Below are 26,800 nucleotides of genomic sequence, written 5' to 3'. Positions count from 1 at the left end.
AAAATTCACAGCAACACCTAATTTACAATGTGAACACAGAAAAGAATGTGCACCATCTTGACAATGAACTAATTATGACAAATTCTAGATAATGTAACATAGCAGCATTGATTTGTAGACAAGTGTTCTGATGATTTTTGACTCACACTTCCCTAATTTTCATGTTTGTATTGGTTTTCAATAAATCTTCTTTTGTCCTCTTACATCTCAGAAGCATGCGTGTTAAGTTGATGAGTTTCTCTAACCTTATCCTGTATGACAAAGTGTACATCTTAGTATGATGACTCTCCATTCGAAATGTGGCTCTTATTTTGCATGGTATGCAGGCAGAGAAAGTTCCAGTTCCCTGTGATTGCTGTATTTTACTCAATATATAGCAGAGGTAGTCATAGTACTGTCCTTTTAAAATGCTTAATGCTAACTTTATTTTTTCTTAAGTCAGGACAAAGGTTTGGCATTTTCCCAAAAAGCAGTGCAAGTTAACTCTTTTCATATGTAGTAACTTTATAATAATGATGAAGTGCAAAAATTATATACAACCCAATAAACAGTTCATATCTTGATTTCTTGCTGTGTAGTATATTGTGAAACAATCCTAATATATCTCCAGGTGGAGAGTAGTTCCAGTATCTACATTAGAATACATTATAATATATAATAAATGTGTTTCAATTTCAAAAAGAGAAATACACAAGGGAAGGATAAACACAAAAAATCAGGATTTCCAAGAAAAACATAATAAATACAAGACAGCTGTTGTCCCACTGCACCTTCTTCCACAGTTTTCAGCCTCTGTCTGTGTAGGCTGATAGCCTCCCCACATGTTCACCTCCCATGTGCCACCAAAGAACTATTTTTTTGTTTTAGTAGGCGTTAATCATTCCAACTCTATGCATTGCAGAAGTTTCATAATATGACAGTGAAACATCGGTTTTAGTATAACAAAAGTTTAAGATTTAAAAAAGCTGTTCAATCAGAAATGCAATCCATCCGAAATATCACAGAAACAGTTAAGATTTGTAGTAAGGAGACCAGGGGCTTCATGTATAACAGCATGCGCAGAATTCACACTAAAACATGTCATATGTACAAAGGTGGAAATGTGTGTAAGCACAAAAAAATTCAAATGCGCAAAACTGTGCTTAAGTCAACTTCCACGCACTTCCACTCCATAAATCCCAATCAGCGTGAAATATAACGCATGTGCACTCACCTGCCGTCCCACATGATTCCTCCCAGAATTTTGCATGTTTGAAAATGTAAATCAATATCAATAGTTCTTTCAGTTGAATCTTTTGTTAAGAGGCAATGGCAAAAGCACATATAAAAAGAAGCATTTCATCAAATGCGAAGTGGAGACCCTACTCAGTGAAATGTAGGCAAGTAAAAACATACTTTTTGGTGGCTTAGGCATTGGTTTGAGCAACAGAAGGAACTTGATGAAACAACACTGAAAAGTTCAAGTTCAGAAAGTTGCACAGTGCCCAAAATAAAAAAGAAGTGGTCAGATGTCAATGTCAAAGTGAAAATGCAAGTCACATGACACTGTCTGAGTATCATACGGAAGCATATTAGAGCATAGAGAAAAAAAAGTAGGGACACAGTGAAGAAAAAAGGTCAAAATGTTGACTTTAATCTTAAAATTTCCACTTTAATCTTGTAGTTTACTTAGTCACTAGCAAAATACCCGCGCTTCGCAGCGGCGAAGTACTGCCTTAAAATTTTTATTAAGAAGAAAATTAAACCTTTTTAAACTGAGGAAAAAATTTACCAATAATTATTTGTTAAGGATCTCTTTGTATACCAAATTGTGAGTTCAGCCCTCCGGTTGTAATATGAATATGACCAAGCTGTGCGCTGAGCTTACTCTTGAGCATGCAACGTACAGTTGACCATGTGAAAAGTAATCTTGTTTCAAATCTCACAACTTGGATTGCTGCTGTCATAATCGGTTTGAGTTTCATGGTTTGTTTTAATTACGACAGTATTTGCAGGACTTGTGTTGAAGTGACATTCGGCATCTTTCAAGCGTTGTAAGCATACAACCGGTTTCATCGATAACTTCACATCCAGCTTTTGAGAGTTTAAACATTCATAAACATCAAAGTGTCCACTACTGAAATCGTCACCTGTGAATCTAAGATGTTTAAGAGGCATTGGCGGTTGTCCAAAGCTGTAAAATATTTGGCCATTTCAGTACACTTGAAAGCAACAACCGAACAATTCAGCCGCAGCCATCAACTCACATGCAGAACCATAGGTGAAGAGCTTAAGCATTTCACTCTTATAGTGCCCCTGTGTAGTATAATTATCTCCTGTACCGCCATCAGTCTACACCTTGAACTTGTCCCAGTCATTCAATACATAACACACAATGTTCCTCCGGATATCAAGACTGAGCCTGATATGGCCGTGCAATATGTAACAAAGAGAATGGAAAAGGCAGGCGGCATCTCTAGGCATGGAAACCACTCGGTAAGTGACAGTTCTTTGATCGATGGTGATCATCTCGATAGACATGTTAATGGGGGTACGTTGGAACGATAAAGGAAATGGGTATCTGAACAATGTAAAGGAAATGTAAAATACCTACGCAATAACTATAATCGCGGACATTGTCGACCGTTATCGACCGTTACGCGTAGAATTTCGAAATGAAACCTACTTAACTTTTGTAAGTAAGCTGTAAGGAATGAGCCTGCCAAATTTCAGCCGTCGACCTACATGGAAAGTTGGAGAATTAGTGACGTTGGAAAGTTCAATATGGAGGCTGACAGTGGCGTCATACCACCGAAATAAGTACATACATTGGTATCGGTTAGCGCAGGGAAGCCGCCTACAAAATTTCGTGAAGATGGGGGCAGCTTTCTACCTACATGGGAAGTTGGAGAATTAGTGACGTTGGAAAGTTCAATATGGAGGCTGACAGTGGCGTCATACCACCGAAATAAGTACGTACATCGGTTTTGGTTAGCACAGGGAAGCCACCTACCAAATTTCATGAAGATGGGGCCATAAATAAGAAAGTTCAACATGGCGAACGTTGTCAACCGTTATGACCGTTACGCATAGAATTTTGAAATGAAACCTGCCTAACTTTTGTTAGTAAGTTGTAAGGAATGAGCCTGCCAAATTTCAGCCTTCTACCTACACAGGAAGTTGGAAAATTAGTGACGTTGGAAAGTTCAATATGGCGGCTGACAGTGGCATCATACCACCAAAAAAAGTATGTACATTGGTTTCGGTTAGCGCAGGTAAACCACCTACCAAATTTCGTGAAGATGGGGCCATGAATAAGAAAGTTCAACATGGCGGACGTTGTTGACCGTTATGACCGTTACGCGTAGAATTTCGAAATGGAACCTGCTTAACTTTTGTTAGTAAGCTGTAAGGAATGAGCCTGCCAAATTTCAGCCTTCTACCTACACGGGAAGTTGGAGAATTAGTGACGTTGGAAAGTTCAATATGGCGGCTGACAGTGGCATCATACCACCGAAAAAAGTATGTACATTGGTTTCGGTTAGCGCAGGTAAACCGCCTACCAAATTTCGTGAAGATGGGGCCATGAATAAGAAAGTTCAACATGGCGGACGTTGTTGACCGTTATGACCGTTACGCGTAGAATTTCGAAATGGAACCTGCTTAACTTTTGTTAGTAAGCTGTAAGGAATGAGCCTGCCAAATTTCAGCCTTCTACCTACACGGGAAGTTGGAGAATTAGTGACGTTGGAAAGTTCAATATGGCAGCCGACAGTGGCGTCATACCACCGAAATAAGTACGTACATCGGTTTTGGTTAGCGCAGGGAAGCCGCCTACCTGCGCAACTGCGCCCTCAGCTGTTTAATTATTAACAGTTTACATTATTTAAATGAAGTTAACAATTTATCTGTAAAATTTAATATGCATACTTTAATGGATTTCATCATAAAATGTTATCAAGTATACATCCTAGTATTCTAAAAGCACATAGCAACTTAAAAGCCACTCATCATCATCTGTAAATATACTTTCTCTTCTATTACATTGATCTGAATTTCTTTATTGTCATTGTATGGTACAATGAGATTCAGTATGCAAATCCTCCAGAAACTTAGTGTCCTATAAATTGATAAAATAACAATAATAATAATACGATAAAAATAATGACATATATACAATATGAAAGCATAATTACAACAGTACATATAGTGCAGATAGTGAAAATGGTTCATAAAGTGGCTCAGGTTGTGCAATATTACAGTTGTAGTGCAAGTTTACAGTGAGATCATTGTAAATATAAGTACAAGCAGTTCTACTGGAAACACTTGGTGGACTGATTGAGTACATCTATAATTCATGGGTTAAAACTTTTTCTGAGCTTTGAGGTTCCTGCAGGAAAGTCTGTGAGGTGTTTCCCGGATTGGAGAAGTTGAAACAGATTGTGGCCAGCTCACCAGAATGATTACAATAAAGTGAATTAAATTTGTAAAAGATATGCAGTTAATTTTGATATATTTGATAAATCCTGCATCACTTGTGCAAATCTGAAAAAAGGAAGACCACACTGAAACAGTAACACTGTTTGGACGCTGGGTGCTGCCAGTTTGCAAAACCGAACAGAAAAGTGTGTATGCAAGGGGGAAGGCTGCCATGAGAATGTGTGTGGCTTTACGCCAAGTTTAGTTTTCATACATCACGATATAAGCGTGGGAATGGGAGTATGCATCATTTTTGTGCATACACATTGTTTATACATTAGGCCCCAGGTTTTGCATCCTAGGTCCTGCCTATATAGAGTTTGTGTGTTCTCCCCATGTCTCCATTTGTTTCCTCTGGGTGCTCCAGTTTTCTCCCACAGCCCAAAGATACGTAGATTAGGTGGGCTGGCTAAATTGGACCCTAGTGAGTGTGGGGTGCACAACTGTGCCTGCAAGCTGACATTCTGTCCAGGGACTGTTCCTGTCTTGTGTTGTCCTATGCTTGCCGTGATAAGCTCCAGCCCCCTGTGACCCAGCTCAAAAATAAGCAAGCTTGGATGATGGCATGGTATGGTAATTATTAACCACACCAAAACCCCTCACCCTTCTTCTAGCCTTCAATTCGTGACTTCTTTCTCCCACTAGACAGCCTTGCTTCCAAGCTCTCCTCTGACTCCAGAGGTCATTCAGCTCAGGACTGTAGGTGCTTTAAACCTCTAGCGGTCACCTGCAGACAAGGCCCAATTCTGCTGACTGTTCTTTTTATGTAATGGAACATTTCTTTGGAAGTAAGTCATTTTTCTGTTACTCTATTGCATTATACAGTGTATCCAGAAAGTATTCACAGCACATCACTTTTTCCACATTTTGTTATGTTACAGCCTTATGCCAAAATGGATTAAATTAATTTTTTTCCTCAGAATTCTACACATAACACCCCATAATGACAACGTGAAAAAAGTTTACTTGAGGTTTTTGCAAATTTATTAAAAATAAAAAAACTGAGAAATCACATGTACATACTGTAAGTATTCACAACCTTTGCTTAATACTTTGTTGATGCACCTTGGGCAGCAATTACAGCCTCAAGTCTTTTTGAATATGATGCCACAAGCTTGGCACACCTATCCTTGGCCAGTTTCGCCCATTCCTCTTTGCAGCACCTCTCAAGCTCCATCGGGTTGAATGGGAAGCGTCGGTGCACAGCCATTTTAAGATCTCTCCAGAGATGTTCAATCGGATTCAAGTCTGGGCTCTGGCTGGGCCACTCAAGGACATTCACAGAGTTGTCCTGAAGCCACTCCTTTGATATCTTGGCTGTGTGCTTAGAGTTGTCCTGCTGAAAGATGAACCGTCGCCCCAGTCTGAGGTCGAGCGCTCTGGAGCAGGTTTTCATCCAGGATGTCTCTGTACATTGCTGCAGTCATCTTTCCCTTTATCCTGACTAGTCTTCCAGTTCCTGCCACTGAAAACATCCCCACAGCATGATGCTGCCACCACCATGCTTCACTGTAGGGATGGTATTGGCCTGGTGATGAGCGGTGCCTGGTTTCCTCCAAACGTGATACCTGGCATTCACACCAAAGTGTTCAATCTTTGTTTCATCAGACCAGAGGATTTTGTTTCTCATGGTACGAGAGTCCTTCAGGTGCCTTTTGACAAACTCCAGGAGGGCTGCCATGTGCCTTTTACTAAGGAATAGCTTCCGTCTGGTCACTCTACCATACAGGCCTGATTGGTGGATTGCTGCAGAAATGGTTGTCCTTCTGGAAGGTTCTCCTCTCTCCACAGAGGACCTCTGGAGCTCTGATAGAATGACCATCGGGTTCTTGGTCACCTCCCTGACTAAGGCACAGTTTAGATGGCCAGCCAGCTCTAGGAAGAGTCCTGGTGGTTTCAAACTTCTTCCACTTACGGATGATGGAGGCCACTGTGCTCATTGGGACCTTCAACAGCAGAAAGTTTTTCTGTAACCTTCCCTAGATTTGTGCCTCGAGACAATCCTGTCTCAGAGGTCTACAGACAATTCCTTTGACTTCAGGCTTGGTTTGTGCTCTGACATGAACTGTCAACTGTGGGACCTTATATAGACAGGTGTGTGCCTTTCCAAATCACGTTCAATCAACTGAATTTACCACAGGTGGACTCCAATTAAGCTGCAGAAACATCTCATGGATGATCAGGGGAAACAGGATGCACCTGAGCTCAATTTTGAGCTTCATGGCAAAGGCTATGAATACTTACGTACATGTGCTTTCTCGTTTTTTTTATTTTTAATAAATTTGCAAAAATCTCAAGTAAACTTTTTTCACGTTGTCATTATGGGGTGTTGTGTGTAGAATTCTGAGGAAAAAAATGAATTGAATCCATTTTGGAATAAGGCTGTAACATAACAAAATGTGGAAAAAGTGATGCACTGTGAATACTTTCCGGATGCACTATATCTACAAAGATATCTATTAAAGTCAGTAAAGAAATATTTTTTATAAGTTAAATTTAATTTTGAATTTGAAATAAAGACTAGCAAGTAAACAAAGACCAATCAGTATGCTAGAGTTTACTTATTATAAAAATATGGCCTCCAAGTAAGGGAAAAAGAGAGAGAGCCACATTGGTAGGACATGTCCCTCAAATAGTGATGGTAGTTGTTGACCTGGCTGTTTAAGGTCAGTGGAAGGCACAGGGTGGCAAAGATACCAGACCCTTCTGGTTTTGGCCTGTTTTAGCAAGAACAAATGAAAGAATATTATGACCCCAAAAAGTAAATTAGGACATGGTGAGATGTGTCTCTCAGGAAGGGATTTAGATCTGCTTATGTGACAGAGGCCAGTTGAATATAGACATGATAAAACATTGGGCAAACTATTAATTTAAAGAGGTAGACAGGCCAGGGCTTTGACAGAAAGACAAAGAGAGAGATGGCAGGTGATGAAAAAAGTACTTTGTATTGGGTCCTGAGCATGTGGGCAACTCACCTCACTGAATTGTTCAAGACCTGTTCAGATAGGCCCAGGGGGCAACAGGTTTTGTTGTTTAGTCCTGACTTATTTGTACTGAAGGTGAGAAAAGTGGAATACCAAGTAAAAAAATGATGGAGCAGTGCAATCTGTTATAATTTAAGATAAGACACTTCCAGCAGTGCACAGCTGTAATCCCTTCAGCATTAACCAGACAAATGATGACTGACTTCCAAGTTGACGCTCCTTTATAATTCAATGACTGGAAGGGGTAGAATTCTGGAAAGACATTGGCCTTCATTAAAGATACCAATGGTTCTTTCTGGGGCCACTAACCAGCAATCCTCTGTGTCTCATACCCCCATGTGGTTACAATATGCATCTTTGTATGTTTGCATGTGTATATATATATTGTGACAGATAGGGGGCGCTATCGCTCCCCTGAACCCTCCAATCAAACGTCAGACACCAAGTAAAAGTCCAAATGTTGACTTTATTTATACACAACAGTGCACAAAGTCCTCCTCTCCACTATACTCATTAAATTAATCACAAATACAATAAATCAATCCTCCACACTCCCAGACGTGTTGCCATCCTTCCACCCAGCTCAGCTCACTGTCTGGGAGCTGTCACAGTCCTTTTATAATCCCTGACCCGGAAGTGTTCCAATCCCCAGTCCATGTGATTCCTTATCACTTCTGGGTCAGATAAAAAGTCCTTTTCTTCATCCTGGAAGTACGTCACGTCTGCTGTCGCTTTGTTTATGACACACTTCTGGGTTATAGGGCACATATAACTCTCTGGGCTTCCCTGCAGTGTCCTCTATTGGCCCCTGGGGTATCCAGCAGGTTTGTAGGGGAAAACTCCATAGTCCATGATTTCCTGCTGGTATCCGGGGCACCTCCATGCTGCAGGGATAGCTCCATCTGGTGGCCTGGGGGTATTGGCCGTGCAATATGTATATGTATATATATGTATACTGTATATATACACACACACATAGATATTAGGGCTGTCAAATCAAACATCATTATTTGAATATTATTCAAATTTATTCTAAAAAAAGATATTACAGTATTTGAAGGCAATGGCTGACATTCAATTGTAAAAGAATGGTTGTCTGTTTTACCTGCACTCATTTTGGCACTGAGTTATTTCAGATGGGTTATGCAAATGTGCAGTATTTTACATATCTGTTTCTGCACCTTGCTTCCTTCATAAGGTACATCCTTGGGTACACACAGTACTCCCTATTCTGTCAGCTTCTGCTTACATCTTGCTATGCAGTATTTAATACATACACCGTGGAGTTTGCATGTTCTCCCCGTGTCTGCGTGGGTTTCCTCCGGGCTCTCCGGTTTCCTCCCACAATCCAAAGACATGCAGGTTAGGTGGATTGGCGATTCTACATTGGCCCTAGTGTGTGCTTGCTGTGTGGGTGTGTTTGTGTGTGTCCTGCGGTGGGTTGGCACCCTGCCCGGGATTGGTTCCTGCCTTGTGCCCTGTGTTGGCTGGGATTGGCTCCAGCAGACCCCCGTGACCCTATTCGGATTCAGCAGGTTAGAAAATGGATGGATGGATGGACACATTTAATGGGGATTGGGGGGTATGGGTCCCCCTTGCAATGTTGAGCACAATTATATACAGTATATACACTTTGAACAGTGGGGTGGGTGATGGGGATCTTTAGTCGTGAAATACATGCAATGCTGCAGAGAACTAGCATGTCCCCTTGTAGGTCAGACTACGATGTGCTGCTACGCCCCAGTTTGCTAAGTAAAAACAGTGCCAGTATTGCCCTGGGTACAACACAAGCCAGGAGCAACAGTATGCCTTGGTCAGTTCAAGTACTTGTGCAGCTTAGTAAAGGGGTAAACCCCCACGGTACAGGGCTTATAACATGGAGTTTGTTGCATGCACAACATAAATGTGCAACCTGTAAAGATCAATGCTGTATGTAATGCATTAAAGTAAACCACAGTTATTTCTATGTTGCTTTTGATCTAAACTCTCCAACACTTTGTAACAGTACAAGATTACAGATCAACATTTTACATTCAACAACAACAACATTTTTATTTCTATAGCACATTTTCATACAAGAAATGTGGCTCAAAGTGCTTTAAACAATATCAAAAAAGAGTTACAAGAAAAAAAGGGCAAGTTAGTAGTAGTTACAAAATCAATAATAATATATAAAAAATCATTTATATTTTTTATAATTTATATATTCTTTGATAAATGGCCGGCAGCTCAATCTGGCTGTGACGTCCCAAAACTGGAAGAGTGGAGAAGAGCAGCCTTTGCAGGACACTGCCTCCCCCAGGACGCTAGGTGGCAGCTCCCCTGGACGGTAACTGTTCCCCCGGATTCTCTCAGGGCATCATGGGACATGGAGTCCATTTTCTTAGCCCTGTTGGGTGCCGTGAGTGCCGCCAGGGGGAGCTCATAAAGGAAGTACTTCGGAGTCACGAGGACGGAAGCCCACAATACTTCTGGGATGCTTGAGGACTGATGATGTGGCATTTGACCCGGAAGAAGAGAAGGAGCACTTCCGGGTCAAGGAATATATAAAGGACTGTTTGAGACCCAGCAAGCAGAGCTGGAGTTGGGAGGGTGTGTGACGGAGCTGCTGGGAGTGAAGGATTGTATATTTGTGATTATTGATTATTGATATTGGTGAATTGTGGCGTTTGTGGTGCTTTGTGCACTTTATTGGAGAAAATAATAAAAAATTCTACTTGGTGCTTTTAAACATGTGTCCTGGGGCCTCATGTATGAATGGTACGTACGCACAGAAATGTTGCGTAAGAATTTTTCCACGTTCAAATCGCGATGTATAAAACCTACACTTGGCGTAAAGCCACGCACTTTTCCACGGTACCTCTTACCTTGTTGTACGCAAGTTCTCCGCTCGGTTTTGCAGACTGGCGGCACCCAGCGTCAAAGCAGTGCTACTGTTCCTGTGTGGTTACTCTTTATTTTCCTGACATGGCTTTATAAATACACTGAAACTAACTGCATATTGTTTATTAGTATAATGCATCTGATTGTAATTAACTTGCAACAATATAATGGTCCAGGGAACAGCCATAGTAATCCAAATACCATAACTGCTTTAGCACTGCACCTTCTTCTTCTTTTAGCTGCTCTCGTTAGGAGTTGCCACAGCGGATCATCTTTTTCCATATTACTCTCACTGCACCACACGGAGTATTTATATCACTGTATCTGAGTGTGAATCACAGCAGCAGCTGATCGGAAAGAGAATTATCGGTATACAGCTTCAAGCACAAGCTGTCTCAGCCACGGCAAAACGTTTCAAAGCCTTTCCTGTACAGAACTCGCGGTTCAGAAACACAGACGTTTAAACACAGTCAATTAATTGTTCCTTGTAGAACTATCTGTACTTATAAGTACAATTACCTCACTCTAAACTTGCATTACAGTTGTAATATTGCACAATCTGAGCCACTTTATAAAGTGCGTATTTACATATGATGATGATATTTTTAAGATGAAATGCAGCACATTATGTTTATTATATTATACAGATAAAACTTTAACTTCATTTAAATAATCTATATTCTTCACTGGAACTGGTGTGAAGGATAGAATAATTAAACATGTACCACAAAGATATTTCAATGTTCCTTAAACGTTTTGAAGAATCGGCGCTCTAATATTACAGATGGCTTAAAGTCTATTACAGAGCTGATTGTGTGGCGATCGGTTACTTGGAGAAATAAAAGCAAGGACTGCAGGGGCTACGCCAATATATATTGAATATAAAACAGAAAGAGAAAATAACGACACAGCTAAAAACGCAGCGGCAAATTTTGACAAAGTTAAACGCTTGTGTCATGAGCACGAAGCGGCTATGCAGTGTCCGCAATGGACGTGGCCATCCACCATGCATAAGATACCATAGAGACATTGGCGGGCGAAGAGGCCACCAATTCTTTCTCTGCCCAGGGCCGCCACAAGTCTAGAGCCGCCCCTGAGTACTGCTGCAATAAACAATTTCATCGAAGGTCGCATACAATTCACTGTGCCGTGAAACCCATGTTTAATAACGTGCTTTAACTCCTATTATCATGAAAATGATATCACGTATACATCTCAGTATTTTAGTTCTTCAGAGAGCTGCAATATCACGAATGTAATGGATTCTGTGTCCAGTCGGAGGAAGAGAGCCGGTTTTAGATTCATGATTCACACACATAGAGCACATAGAAGATCACATACAAAACAAAGCATTTAACGTGCTACTTTAATTACGATGTGATTTGAGAAACTGGTTAATTAAATGATTTTAAGATGAAGTTTTATGATGTTCTACTTTAATGACAAAATAAACTACATGATTAAAGTGGTAATTTCGAGATTGAAGTTGACATTTCGTGCTTTTTCCCACTGTGTGCCTTTTTTTTCTCTGTACCCTAATAAGCTTTCATATGACACTCAGACAGTGGGCTACAACTCGCCTTTTCACGGCGACTTTGATATGTGACAGCTTCTTTTTTATTTCCGGCACTGTGCGACTTTGTGAACGTGAGCTTTCAAGTTTCTCCAACACACTATGTCACTCAATCAACTTCCTTTTGTTGATTATACCACGGTTTAAATCAACAAATAGTATGTTTTTCCTTTGCCTCCACTTGGTATTCGCTGAAATTCTTATATTTTCCCCCGTGCTTTTCCCATTGTCTTTTCACAGAAGGCTGAGCTTAAGGGTGATTTATATTGATTTGCATATTCAAAGAGGCTTAAATTTTGGGAGGAGTTGGGGCGGGACAGAAGGTGCGTGCACGAGCGTTACTTTTTACGCTGACCGGGATTTATGGAGTGGAAGAATGCGGAAGTTGGAGTACGCACAGATTCCTGCATCTGGATTTTTCTGTGCGTAAGCACATTTCGGCTTTTGTGCTTACGTCATGTTATAGTGCGAGTTCTACGCACAGCGTTATGCATGAGGCCCCTGGACATCTGTCTGTTGGGTTTCACGGGTCAAGAGCGCCCCTAGCGTCCACAATTCAAATCTGATTAAAGCTACCATTCTTACAGGATATGCTACAGGTGAAATTATATTTATACCCCAAATTCACAGTATTCCTACTGATTACCTGTTTCAATTCAAAAGAATACAGTTATTGACAATCGATAAAAGCCAAGTCAGCTAACAGGAAAAGTACAACTTGATCTACAGTATGTGCAGAATGTTTTTCTCATGAGTAATTGTATTTAGCATATTCCAGAGTAAGTAAAAAAATGATAAAACAAATGTTGTATACAGAAAAGTACCCAGTCTGATACATCTGATTAACCGACGGCACTATAACCGAGGCCCATTGTCTCAGGAAATTTCCCAAGCAAAGCCAGGAAGCACAGCCAGTATTATATACAGTATGTATATATTTATAATACTGTATCTACATTTATACTTATAGATATTAAAGCACACAATCTTTAGCTGTGCAGCATAATTCAGTAATTCCTAAACAGCATTTTATTCTATGAGCTGTTGCCTACAGGGAGATTACATGATTGAAAATAAACATTAATATATTCATCAGTAATACTACATAATAGCAAAATAACAACTGTTTTATGAATTACCACAAAGCCCTGGGACTTTGGTCTGAATCCTTCTTTTTTAAGTTTTCTGTGAGACTCATTTTTAATTTCTAACACAGCCCGCAAACATCCTTTTAGATTGGTTAGCAGCTCTTAAATTCTCAGTGAGCAATTGTTGGTCTAATCCAGAATTAGTTCCTTCGTAGTGGGCATTATTTCTGTGACGCACTTTATATCTCTATAATGTTGACCTAGACAGAACTGTATTAATATAAAATGAAGTAAACTTTCCGCCAAAGCTTTATTTTACAAGGATGTATACTTTACAAATAATTAACTGCAAAATTAAAATAATTGCCTGCAAATGAATGACATATATTACTGACTCAGAAAACCTGACACCCTAGAGTTTTTGTTGATTAGCATGTGCAAGTAAACGTTTCACTGTACTATCTATACTTGACAATAAACCTATACAAATACTAATAGCAATTCATAATTTCAACATAATCATTAACAAGTATGTACACTTTTATTACAATTTAGTACTTCTTATGCTGTTGCAGCTTTACAGTTACATCTTATGCTTTAAGAACCTATAAATGAACAATACTGATAGATAGATAGATAGATAGATAGATAGATAGATAGATAGATAGATAGATAGATAGATAGATAGATAGATATACTTTATTAATCCCAAGGGGAAATTCACATAATCCAGCAGCAGTATACTGATACAAAAAAAAAATTAAATTAAATAGTAATAAAAATGAAAAAAAAAGTAAAAATAAAAAAGCAGACAATAACTTTGAGTAATGTTAGCATTTACTCCCCCGGGTGGAATTGAAGAGTCGCATAGTGTGGGTATACTGTGTTGTGCTACTAATATTTCCATTAGTGATTTTAAAGAAACACATTCACAGTTTTGTTTTTTTATTCTAAACTCACCAGGTTGTTCACTTTTCTTTTCTTTTTCTTGGCAGATTGATCAAAATGTAAATACAAGATACACTCTCTCCTCCGACTCTGAATTGACAGCAATAAAATCCCTGACCCTGGGCAAAACCACAGGTAACAGTTTTTTTTTGTTTTTGTAGCATAACAAGTGTGGTTTTGGAATGTTTCTGCGGTGAACTACATTTCTAGTATGACATACTGTACCATCTTTCATTATAAGACACTGAATATTACAATTTAAATTGTTTCACTAAGATGGTTTATAATATGCACTCAGAATACATTACAAGTATTTAAATAGTAATTCTTTCATCCATTTGGACCACTGGTATGTTAAATGTCCTGCTCAGGATCAAACAGGGAATTAGAGGTGGGGACTGATCCAGGAATCTCCGTGGTTTACAGTCCAATTTCTTATACAAGTGACCACACATGCCAATATGAATTTAAACCTCACCCTCATCAGCCCTGTAAGGTAAAATAAATGCTTTAATTAAAAACAAATGGTGCGGGTGAAAATATTATAGGTTTTTCCTATAAAAAGGAGTGGAGTTACAGTTGATTTGCATTTTCTTCTTTACGATTTCATTCATAATGATTCAATTATAAGGCAGGAGGATAATCACCACTTAATCATCTTAATAGTCACTTTGTTCTCTTTTATTCTCTCTATCAATGTCTTGTTGGTTCTCAGTTCGGTATTTGATTATAGAAGCCTAACCTTAATATAACTTATAAATGAAAGATGTTACTGTTTAAAGGCTTGAGATCCTTCAGTGTTACCAGCCAATGATGGCTTCTCTCTAAGAAGATGAGATTGACAGCCCAGAATTTTAAGAACATATTTCTCTAATAACTTACTGTTTCCCATTATTACTAACTAGCTGTGTAAGCCCGTGCTGTAAAAAGCCCGGGGTCCTAGAAACTATTGAAATCGTCAGAAAAAAAACTGAAATGTAGAGATGTCAGGTAATTAATTGAGAGGAACTGCTCTGGGTGTCTCTCTCCTTGGAGGTTTTATTTTGCGGACATGCTTGCATCGTTTGTGCATTAGCGGCTAAGCAATTGTCTTTCTTCAGAAGTTTCATTTTGCCGACGAGCTTGCCTCGCTTGTGGATTAGCAGCAGGAGGAAAAGTAGAAGGGACACAGTTTTGCCGGCGTGCTGGCCTAGCTTTTATATTAGGAGCTAAGTGAATTTCTGTTTCCCCGGCTCCACCTCTCACTCTGGGCCGGACAGACAGACATACACACTTCCACACATAGTCGTTTATATATAAGATTTCTTTGTGTACCTTACAGTGCAATTCAACTTGAAATGTTTACCCTGTGCAAGATGATAAATATTAAAATAGCATTTCTTGTATTGCTAGATGACACATTCTGGGAATGTACTACACTTAAACCATTTGGGCTAAAATACTCGTATTTGTAAATCTCTTAGATAACCTTTGAATTAAAATCACTTTAAATGCCTTGACAGCAGTATCTAGAGCAGGGGTCCTTAATCCCAGTCATTGAGGGCCACAGTTCCTGCAGTTTTTTCTTCTAACCCAGTTGCTTAATTAGAAAGCAATTCTTGACAATAAGTAGTGCTTAAACTCTGCTATGTCAAGTCAGTCTCATATCTTATATTGTCTTCCCCTTTCTAAGGATATCATCCAAATGATTTGAAGGCTAAAATGGATGAGTAATTCTCTGTCCTTCACTTTTTTCTCTTCACTTTCCTTCCAAGTATTTAATTAAACCCAATAGTGCATGATAAATACACACAGGTGTAAATGGTAACAAGCTAAATGGAGAAATGCTGGTCTATTTTGTCATTTGCATGTTATTGCTAATTAGGAGCAATTAAAAACTAAGAATACAGCTGTTTAAGAGTAAAATAAGCAATAAGAGTTCAAAATCTTAACGAGCAAGACAACTAAAGTGAAGCAGAAGTGTTACTTGAGCAATAAGTGCTTCTTATTAAGCAATTGAGTTGGAGCAAAAACCTGCAACCACTGCAGCCCTCCAGGACTGGGATTGAGGACTCCTGATCTAGAGTAATAACAGATAGGATAAAAGCATGCTGGGAGAAGCCATTTGTAATATGCTACACCATGCTACTTGCATGGAAACTTATTCTGCTGAATTGGGAGAATCCCAATCAACTCTTCGTAACTTAGGAGTCAAGTGATGTTCTGTATTATGCCGCATTGGAAGAATATCCGATTCTCTTTATGAAGATGTGTTTAGCTTTTTCATGGCAAGAACACATTAATGTAATTCAAAAATAAATATGATTGGCATTTGCTCAACATTTTTATTTTACTTGCTGTTTTATCCTATACTAAAACTCTCTTTTTATGTAGAGGGTTGAATGCTGAGTTTCATGGTTTGTTTTCAAAGCATACTTTTGTACTTGTTATGTTATTTTCATTTGAGAGATTGAGTTGGACTCTGTTATAGTGTTTTGTTTCCAAATAAACGGATTAAGAAAAAGTATCACTTGATTTAATTAATTTATTTAGTAGACATTGGGCGATGGTGCTTTTGCACTGTCCTTGGCTTCAAAAATTGAATCATTAAAAGATGCCTTCTTTATAGTTGTATTACTTGCTGGGTGTTGGCTTCCTGCTGCAATTCAGATACTTGCCTTTATGCATATTGGCAACTTAAATGCTGTCTAGCTTTGGTGTCCTTGGTCTTGTTAGGTAATAATGTAATACAATTTGTCTCGGTTCTCTGATTATTCTGAGAATAAGAGAACATGAGTAGGCAGCAGGTACTGTGTTTCTTCAAATTAAGATGTCAAAATCAGCATAGGGATCACAGCTTTCACTACTTTAGATTTAGAATACGCATTTAAAACTTATATCAGTTTTGTCTTCTGACTATGATTTTGTACTCTAATCCAAATTCAATCAAAGCCTTCGAAGTATTGCAAAAGTTAGTAGTTTGATGCAGTATGAAATGCATTGAAAGGCTAATTTCAAGTACTGGAGGCACAGCCAAAGCTGCATATTCTCAATGGTAGAAACTGCAGATGTGGAGTTGTAAGGTGAACTGCTTCATAACAGCATAATAAAATGACCTCAGTAAGTTTAGGTATATTTGTTCATCCAACATATCTTTGAATATTTTATATTTATATATTTTCATGTTTCAGTCACCCCTAGCTGGGGTTCAAATGTCTCTTTAATATCTTCTTGTTCCTTTGCTATATTCTGTGTGTCTTGTGGGTGGTTCCCCAAGAGGCGGGGCCACTTTTCCATTAATGCAAAGAGATTGCCCCTTAGCCCTGTAAAACCCACAGAACCTTGTGGTTCACTGATTGTGGTTGTAGTGACTGTGAGTTCTTCCTCTGTTTATTGCTTTTTTGATTCTTTGTGATTTAATGTATTTTTGACCTAATACTCTCTTTTTGACTTTGCAATCTGGATTTGTGATTGGAACTTGCTTAGCTTGTATTGCCCTTGCCTTTTCTGGCATTCATGGCTGTGCCATTTATGCTCTTCGGAGCTTATTTTGTACCCTGTTCATTACTAGCCAGGGTTTAGCAGTTTTTCACCTCTCTCAAGAGAATTTTGAGCATTTTCAGGATTTTGTGTGCTTTCAAACTCTTTAGTTCACAACATATATATTAAATGTTTCTTTATGAACTACAATAATATATCCATAGGTTTTCTCCTCTAACCAAATGAGGAGCCCGTCATACAGTGCATCTGGAAAATATTCACAGCACATCACTTTTTCCACATTTTGTTATGTTACAGCCTTATTCCAAAATGGATTAAATTAATTTTTTTCCTCAGAATTCTACACACAACACCCCATAATGACAACATGAAAAAAGTTTACTTGTGGTTTTTGCAAATTTTTTAAAAATAAAAAAATTGAGAAAGCACATGTACATAAGTATTCACAGCCTTTGGCATGAAGCTCCAAATTGAGCTCAGGTGCATCATGTTTCCCCTGATCAACCTTGAGATGTTTCAGCAGCTTAATTGGAGTCCACCTGTGGTAAATTCAGTTGATTGGACATGATTTGGAAAGGCACACACCTGTCTATATAAGGTCCCACAGTTGACAGTTCATGTCATAGCACAAACCAAGCATGAAGTCAAAGGAATTGTCTGTAGACCTCCGAGTCAGGATTGAATCGAGGCACAAACCTGGGGAAGGTTACAGAAAAATTTCTGCTGCTTTGAAGATCCCAATGAGCACAGTGGCCTCCATCATTCGTAAGTGGAAGATGTTCAAAACCACCAGGACTCTTCCTAGAGCTGGCCGGCCATCTAAACTGAGCGATCCGGGGAGATGACTGTAGCAATGTACAGAGACATCCTGGATGAAAACCTGCTCCAGACCGTTCTTGACCTCAGACTGGGGAGACGATTCATCTTTCAGCAGGACAACGACCCTAAGCACACAGCCAAGATATCAAAGGAGTGGCTTCAGGACAACTCTGTGAATGTCCTTGAGTGGCCCAACCAGAGCCCAGACTTGAATCCGATTGAACATCTCTGGAGAGATCTTAAAATGGCAGTCCACCGACGCTTCCCATCCAACCTGATGGAGCTTGAGAGGTGTTACAAAGAGGAATGGGCGAAACTGGCCAAGAATAGGTGTGCCAAGCTTGTGGCATCATATTCAAAAAGACTTGAGGCTGTAATTGCTGCCAAAGGTGCATCGACAAAGTATTGAGCAAAGGCTGTGAATACTTATGTACATGTGATTTCTCAGTTTTTTATTTTTAATAAATTTACAAAAACCTCAAGTAAACTTTTTTCACATTGTCATTATGTGGTGTTGTGTGTAGAATTCTGAGGAAAAAAATGAATTTAATCAATTTTGGAATAAGGCTGTAACATAACAAAATGTGGAAAAACTCATGCACTGTGAATACTTTCCGGATGCACTGTTGGTTTCACAACATATAGTTATTAAAAACTACTAAACTAAAAAAACTATTACAATTTCAAATTCACAGAAACTTCAGGACCATATAAAATTTACCTTTGACTTCTTAGGGAGTGTAATGAATGTCACTATTTTTTGACTGATGCCTTTATCGATGGAAACTTAAAGCATTTGAGAGATACAATAAGTTTCATTTCTTTTGTTTGTTCCAGTTAGAGGACATGCAGGTGAAGTGACTTGCTCATAGTCCTACAGTGTTAGTAACAGACTTTGAAACCACAACCTTAGGGTATGAAGTCCATCGCATTAACCACTACACACTGCCTGACATACAGAGTACATATATGAAACCTTGACACATATTTGTTTTGGTGAACACAGAGAAAATTCCTATAGATAAAGTTTAGCAAATGTTGCCCTATTACATAAAACGATGATAAAGTCAATCCAAATAAGTATAGGCCAGGAGGCTTAACATGTATCATGGGTACATTAATGGAAGCAATTAATGAAGAAAAACTGAACAACAGATATCAAAAAAGTGGTGTTAGTGGTCATGTGGGTTTAAATGTGGGGGCTAGTGTTTTCCTATTGTGCCGGAATTCTGTAGGAAAATAACATAAGCATATGATCAGAGAGATGTACATGACATTATGGGGTCATTATTGTCACATGCACAGACATAGTACAGTAAAATTCTTACTTGCATATTCTGATTACCATACAACACACCACCATTCTTCATTCCCATCATTAGTGATTATCAAACTTGATTTTTGAAAGCTTTTTGATAAGACTCCATATAAGAGGCTTGTGATCAAATTAAAAGTAGTGGTAGTTCAAGGCGCTGTGTGTAGATTAGTGCAACATTGTCTTAAACATGTGAAGGAGAGAGTTATGGTGCATGTTATTTTGGATGGAAGAGACATAAAAAGCGGTCTCCCGCAGGGATCTATTTTTTTTAATATACATACATGATCTGATCAAGACTATAAATACCAAGCTTGCTAAGTTTACAGATAATACCAAACTAGGTGGCAGATAATATAGAATTAGTCAAATCAATTAGTGGGACCTGGACAGACACACCTGGGCAAATGTATGGCAAATGAAATTTAATATACAGTGCAAATTTAAAGTATTAAATTTGGCCAGCAGCCATACCACATGCACTTCAGAAGAGGTCATCTACCTGAAGCTAAGTGTGTTCAGGGACAGCCAGCACTTAGATAGGAGACAAACCAGAAAAAGCTTGGATTGCTGCCGGGAAGAGGGGTCAGTGAGGCCAGCAGGGGGCACTTACACTGTGGTCTGAATGTGGATCCTAAGGACCCAGTGCAATGTGCTATAAAAATGGTGCCATCCTTCAGATGGGACATGAAACTAAGGTCCCAAATCTCTGTGGTCATTAAAGATCCCTAAGGCATCCTTTGTAAAGAGTAGGGTGTATCTTGATGTCCAGGCTAAATTGCCAATCACAGCCTAGTCATTCCGGCCCCCTAATCATCCATTGTCCCTAATTAGCTGTCCGTCTCACCACTTTACCACCTAACAGCTGATGTGTGTGTTGAGTGTACTGGCGTAAAAATGGCTGCCATCACATCATCCAGGTGGATGCTACACATTTTTGGTGGCTGAAGTGGCTCCCCACTCATTATGAAAAGCTCTTTAAATAGTGAGAATGCACTATATAAATGTAAAGAATTATTATTTTTATTATTATTATTATTATTAGAAGAAGAGCAAAAAAATGTTAGATTTGAATACACAGAGGGAGTTAGAAACTTGACAGTACCCCTTATGAGAAGGATCTAGGAGCTGAAGGGGAAGTAGTTTCTAACTAGCTACATCCAGAGAGCGAAAAGAAGTGATTATAAAGACAAACACAATGTAAATTCATATAATACAATGTAAGGTACAAGTAAAGGGACATTATGATTAAGCTATATAACTTACTAGTGAGGCCAGCCATACCTGAAATACTGTATACAGTTTTTGTCTCCATATTACAAAAAAACCATAGCAGTGATAGAAAACGTCCAGAGAAGAGTGACTAGGCTGATTCCAGGACTGAGAGGTATGCGCTCTGAGGAAAGATTGAAGGAGCAGAACATTTTGAGTTTAAGTAAACAGGGATTAAGAGGTGACATGATTGTAGTTTCTTCAAATTATGAAAGCAGTCAGTACAGTGGAGCCAGATTGTCATTTTAAAATTAATTCTTCAACAAGAGCACAGGGATACAAGTGGAAATTGGCAAATTTTCTTCAGCACTGGAAAATAAAGTATCAAGTAGTTAAAGTGTCAAGCATTAAGACTGTGGGACTTCATTTACTTTCAAAACTCAACTTGATGTAATTTTGCCAATTGTAATGTTTAAATAAGATTCATAAAAATCTCTGCTGTAATTTGTATTTGTACATAAAAATGTACACTTTTTAGTGTACATAAAAATGTACACTATATTAATATTGATTTTAGGGCAAAATAAAATTATATTATAATATACTAATCCAACAAGTTTATGAAGTATATCTAGAAGCATATTACAATATATAATAACAACTTTAATGAAAGTGTAATGAATGTTCAGAGCACCAAGGACATTTCCATCAGTTTCCTGTCACTCTTTTAATTAGACATTATCAGTGTTCATTAGCTGATTAGGAATCGGCACGCAAGCTACTGCCCACTGGGAGCTGTAGAAGGTTTGTTATCTGAGATATAATGAGTGATCACAATGCTCATATGCATCGTCAAGAGATCTGTTGCAATGTGTAGACACTTCATCATTCACAGAGTGTACAGCCATGAATAAACGTCATTTACGAACTGGTTTGCAAGAAAATAAAATCAATAGAATTATGCTTTCTAGGAATCATCCATTTGTCCATCTGTTTTCCCCAAGCCCCATTCTGTTCTACTGGCTTACAGGCGCAGAGGCAATATGGGGGATCCTAGGAGGCAGGGTCCCAGGACTAACTTATTAACCTCTTCAACCCTCTGAAAGCCAGAAAATCAAAATTATTATTTATCTAAAAACAAATTTAAAAATCATATTTACTCAACCTGATTCCATTTTGGAAAAATTAGATGAATAATAATTAGGTGTTGTTATAAATCACTCAGCACTATTACTGGATTTTAATAAAGAAAGCCTTGTAATAGCTGGCAGACAGGCTGTGTGGGAGGAGCTATCTGCAAGCTCCTCATAAGAGGGGCGGAACTAGATGCTTGATTGGCAGCAGCATCCTGTAAAACTGTTTTTAAGCAAAGTCTGCAAAAATGAAGTATCAAAAACGTGCAACAGAAGAATATTCTGTACACAGGCACAAGGAAGTAAAAAAAAATGTTAACCAAAACACAATACACAAGATTTGTAGGTCTAGACTCGTAGTACAATGAATCTCTTTCAACAGCCAACAAGTCACCACTCTTCAGCGCCATTGATTAGTGAGTAAAACAAGCTTACCTCAAAACATCTATCAACATTCATGATGTCAATCCAGATGCTGCCATGAACACAAGACAGACAATGACCAACAACGAAAACACACATTAAAAGTTGTGCCTCAAAGATGTCACCAAAGAAAGGTAAACAAATAACAAGAATTGTTTGCTAAAAATTAAAAATAATTTGCAAGAATTATCCTTCAGGGCACAAAACTGAGATTTGGAGCCAGTGGAAGAATAAAATTTGGAAAGACTTAACCTGATTCAAGAAACAGAGTACAGAATTATAGAAAAAACTATGATGCTCATGCAGCCACTAACGCCTTTCATGATTTCAGTAAATCTCATATGTGGTGGTGGTGGGTAGATGAATGTAATGGAGATTGTTTTTATCATGGTAAAAACAGCCTCTGTGATACAGGGGAACAACACTTCATCCTCAGTTTAGCCTTCTATGCCCTTAACTAACTAGAACTGCAGGACTGGTCTGTGGCAGGATGGTGAATTGGGCACACAATTACCTTTATCATCATTAAAGAATAGCCATTTTAGTGTTGCACGCAGTAAGGCCAGTGGCACACTACATGATTTTGAGGCAAGGAGCACGTCAAACTCAGTGACTCCTGGATCTCATTCCCTTAAGGATGTCAGCGTACGTGACTGAGTATAGAAGGGAATGTTGTATGACTTGACTGCCTCAATGCTTTTCAGTAGACTTTTCAAAGTATCGCATATTGCTGGAGGACAATGTTGGTAGTCATACAAATGTTTTACAAGTATGATAAGTTCAGCTGCCATCTCGGCCAGTCTTTTTCCTTTTTCCATTCTGTCATCGTACAGCGCATATAATATTTGTGAAGTAAAAAACACCTACTTTGCTTCTTTTCTAGTACTTCTGGGTGAGCACTGTTAGGGAAATTACTGTCTTAAATAAAGAATAGTCGATAGCACCATTGCAAATGTCTCCAAGATGGGTGTCCTTTATTACAACAAGCTATGAGGGAGTCTGTCATGTGCACAGGTCAGTTCAACATCACAATACAGGTGAATATAACAAAATAACAATTGTGGCATCCGGCCAGGTCTGAAGCCCGGCCAGGACGCCCAGGAGGACCGGAGGAGGGCTTGTACCTCCTCCAGACCGCGAGGGGGTGACCGCCCTGGTTATGTTGGGGGCCACGGGTAAAGGGCTTGGAAGCCCAGCCCTGTAGGGACCCGTGGCCACTGCCAGGCGGCGCCCCGGTGCCTGAACAACCCTGGAGCCCAGCACTTCCGCCACACCAGGAAGTGCTGGGGGGAAGAAGACAGGGGACACGCTTATAGGTTTTATATATCTTAAGGTCCCAAAATATTTAAACATATTAAAAGATTTCGCAAATATTTATACCTAAATAGGACTTTGTATGTATAATACCACAGTTAAAATATTTATACAGTGGAACCTCAGGTCACGAATGTCTCGGACCACATACAAATCGGGTTAAAACCAAAAAGTTTGCCAAACTTTTGCATCTGTTCACGATCACACACTCGGGTGACGAACAAGCCAGTTTCCCTTCCAGTTCGTGCGCGCCAATGATTTCTGCACGTGTTCAGTCTCTCCCTGTGCAGCGAGCGAGCGAGCGAGAGAGAGAGAGAGAGCGAGAAGGCAGTTAAAAAAGGCAATAAGGCTGAGAAGGCAGTTAAAGAATGCACCGGGCTTGTTTTTAAAGAGACTGTAAGGTTAGTTTTCTCTGTTCAAGGTTTTCTCAGTGTTATTCAATGTTTTTACATTTAGTTTACTATTACACTGTGCATTCTATGGTATAATTAACTATTTTTGTGCTTAAAAATCTTAAAAAATATATATTTACATACAGCTCGTAAGGTCCGGAATGGATTAATTGTATTTACATATAATCCTATGGGGGAAATTACTTCGGGTCATAACTAAATCGGGTTGCGACCAGAGTTTTGGAACGAATTACGCTCATGACCCGAGGTTGCACTGTATATAATACGATACTGTGGCTATTCGTTTGTCCGTTCAGGAGTTTAAATCACCTGCAGCTCGCAAACCGTTTGAACTATTGACCTAATATTTGGAATATACTACGTGACATCTACTATCTGCTTTCGGGGGTGATCATTGACCTCCAAGGTTATTTTTATTTTTATTTGTAGAATCAACTCTCGGCAGCAGCCAGCAAGGCGGTGTTCTCATTCCCTACCACGTTCACCATCACTTCCCCTACCTCTTTATATTTTAAATCATTCTTGAGGCAGATTGAACACTTAAGTGCCAGCTTACGTGAAAAATTAAGGAAAACATACAAGTAATTGCAACATAAAAACTGACTTAATGAGTTTTAACACAAAAAGATGCAAACGAAAGAAGAGGGGAAGCGGGCAGCAAGGGAGGAGAAAAGGAGAGCTGCTCAGGAAGCAGCAAGCGCATTGACCTCTGAGCAAACGAATGGTAAACGTACAGAGAAAGAGTATAAAAACTTTAAATGTTCAAGTCAAGTGTATTCACTGCACGATATTGAGCAGTGCACCGTTCCTGGTATTTAAATATTTCATGATCTCATCTCCTTAGTAGTGTGCTGGATTCAAATAATACCGGTAAGTGGATAGGACTGGCGAGCTTTGTTGGGCTGAATAGCCTGTTCTTGTCTAGATTGTTCTAATGTTCTAATGTTCTAATACAGAATGTCTTAGTTAAACAGGCAGTGACAATCAGAAGTACTTTATTAATGAATACAGAAAGTTTTTCCCTAGCTGCTTTTATTGGATGTCAATTTTTTACACACAGAGAAGTCTTCCTGTAATTTATTTACACAAATATTAACATATTTGATTTTTCTTATGATAAGTCACAGAGTGTTCTGAGTTACAAAGGATGTCAAAGTACATGACTGATGCTCACAGGTTTGTGATGTGCTTGTCTGTAACATACTAAGATTATGTAAATGTAGACTACCACTGAAAAATGTTGGACATTTCATGAAGTATAATGGGAACTTAAATTTATTCACATAGATGACAGAAACAGTTTACATGTCTCATGAAAAGTGGATCTTCTGTGTAATGCTGGTCAGAAGTACAATGTGGCGTAGCTGTTGCTTGTAGGTTGCGATTCTCTGTAAAATGTGATTTACTTAAGTGATAGCATTCTAAATAGCTAATTTTTTACATATTTCAAAGTGCCAGAGCAAGATTTTAATGTTCAGCCAACACTGGAGCACTAATAGGACCCTCCGATTGCCGCTTATATAGAGTTGGTTCCTTTCTTGTGCCCGGTATTGCTCAGGTATCCTCCAGCTCAGTGTCACCATGAAACGAAGAAGCAGGTTCACAAAATGAATGAATAAAACAATTCGAATCTTAATTTGTCTTTTTAATATTACTACACTCTGGCTCTCACTTGTGAGACACAGATACTGCAAGATTTGGCCTCTGAAAGAAGCTCACAAACGAGTATGAAAATGACAAAAGCTGAACACCTGGCATATTGTATGGTAAATGCATTTGACAAGCTGAAATCCTTTGTTCTCAGCACTTCCACAGAGAAACATTCCCTAAGCCTGATGTAATCGCAGGATATTACCTAGCAACAGAAATCACAATAGCCACAGCCAGGATGAAAAAGTGTCCCTCTTTGGAAGGGGAAAGAAATAAACTCATTTCATTTCAATGTTAAGGCAATGCATTGAGATTAACATCTTTTGTCAAACTTGACTGTCTTCTATACACTATAAATCTATGAGAAGTCACAGAGATGTTGTTTAAGTTATTGGTAGTTTTGTAAGGCACTCTGTTATATTGCTTAGTTTGAAAGATACTATATTAAATAGATTTTCCACAAAACTCCCCGAACACTTTTGCTGTTAAGGTGGCAAAGTATTGTGCAACAAGTTCATAAGGAAAATTATTTTGTGCAGATGAGATTGTTGCTTGATGAATTTATATCCCAGTGTTTTATTTTGTTTTTCAGGCAGTCCCAGTATGGACCGTGAGGTAATGTTTGCAGGAATGCAGGGCTTCATTGGCTGTCTTTCATCTGTCCAGTTTAATCAAATTGCTCCTCTGAAGGCAGCGTTGCACCAACAAGCAGGTGCCCTTGTGACCGTGAAAGGCCATTTGTTGGAATCAAACTGTGGCTCGTCGATACCTGCTGACCTGAACACATTCACAACCACACATTCCTTATCAGGTAAGAATCATTAGTGACAGACAATATCTGTAGTAGATAGATAGATTTGAAAAGCACTATATACGTTAAAATTTGGATGAGCCCTAGGGTGGCGCTATTCTCACTTTCTGACTCTTTAGAAGACTTGAACATAGTGCCCCAAATCCCCGCTATAGTATGTTTACTTTTACCAGACTGTCACAAAAATGCAACTTCAATCTGTAACTACACTTTCTGGTCACTGTTAGTGATGACTGCTACTTTTGCCCTTTTTTTATCGATGGCACTAGATAACAAAACAGATTACTACAAGAAGC

General features: G+C 38.9%; 1 protein-coding gene across 1 annotated transcript in view; it reads left to right on the top strand.

The window, feature by feature from the left end:
* Positions 1 to 26,800, top strand: part of LOC120531252 (contactin-associated protein-like 5) — a 558,720-nt gene that overhangs the window by 516,413 nt on the left and 15,507 nt on the right. Inside the window, exons 21-22 of the mRNA XM_039756501.1 lie at positions 13,982 to 14,069; positions 26,286 to 26,504. Coding sequence (XP_039612435.1) covers positions 13,982 to 14,069; positions 26,286 to 26,504 — 307 coding nt within the window. The remainder of the gene's footprint in view (positions 1 to 13,981; positions 14,070 to 26,285; positions 26,505 to 26,800) is intronic.

The sequence above is a fragment of the Polypterus senegalus genome, chromosome 6, assembly GCF_016835505.1.
Source record: "Polypterus senegalus isolate Bchr_013 chromosome 6, ASM1683550v1, whole genome shotgun sequence".
Taxonomy (NCBI): Eukaryota; Metazoa; Chordata; class Cladistia; order Polypteriformes; family Polypteridae; genus Polypterus; species Polypterus senegalus.
This window is presented reverse-complemented; position numbering and strand designations above follow the sequence as displayed.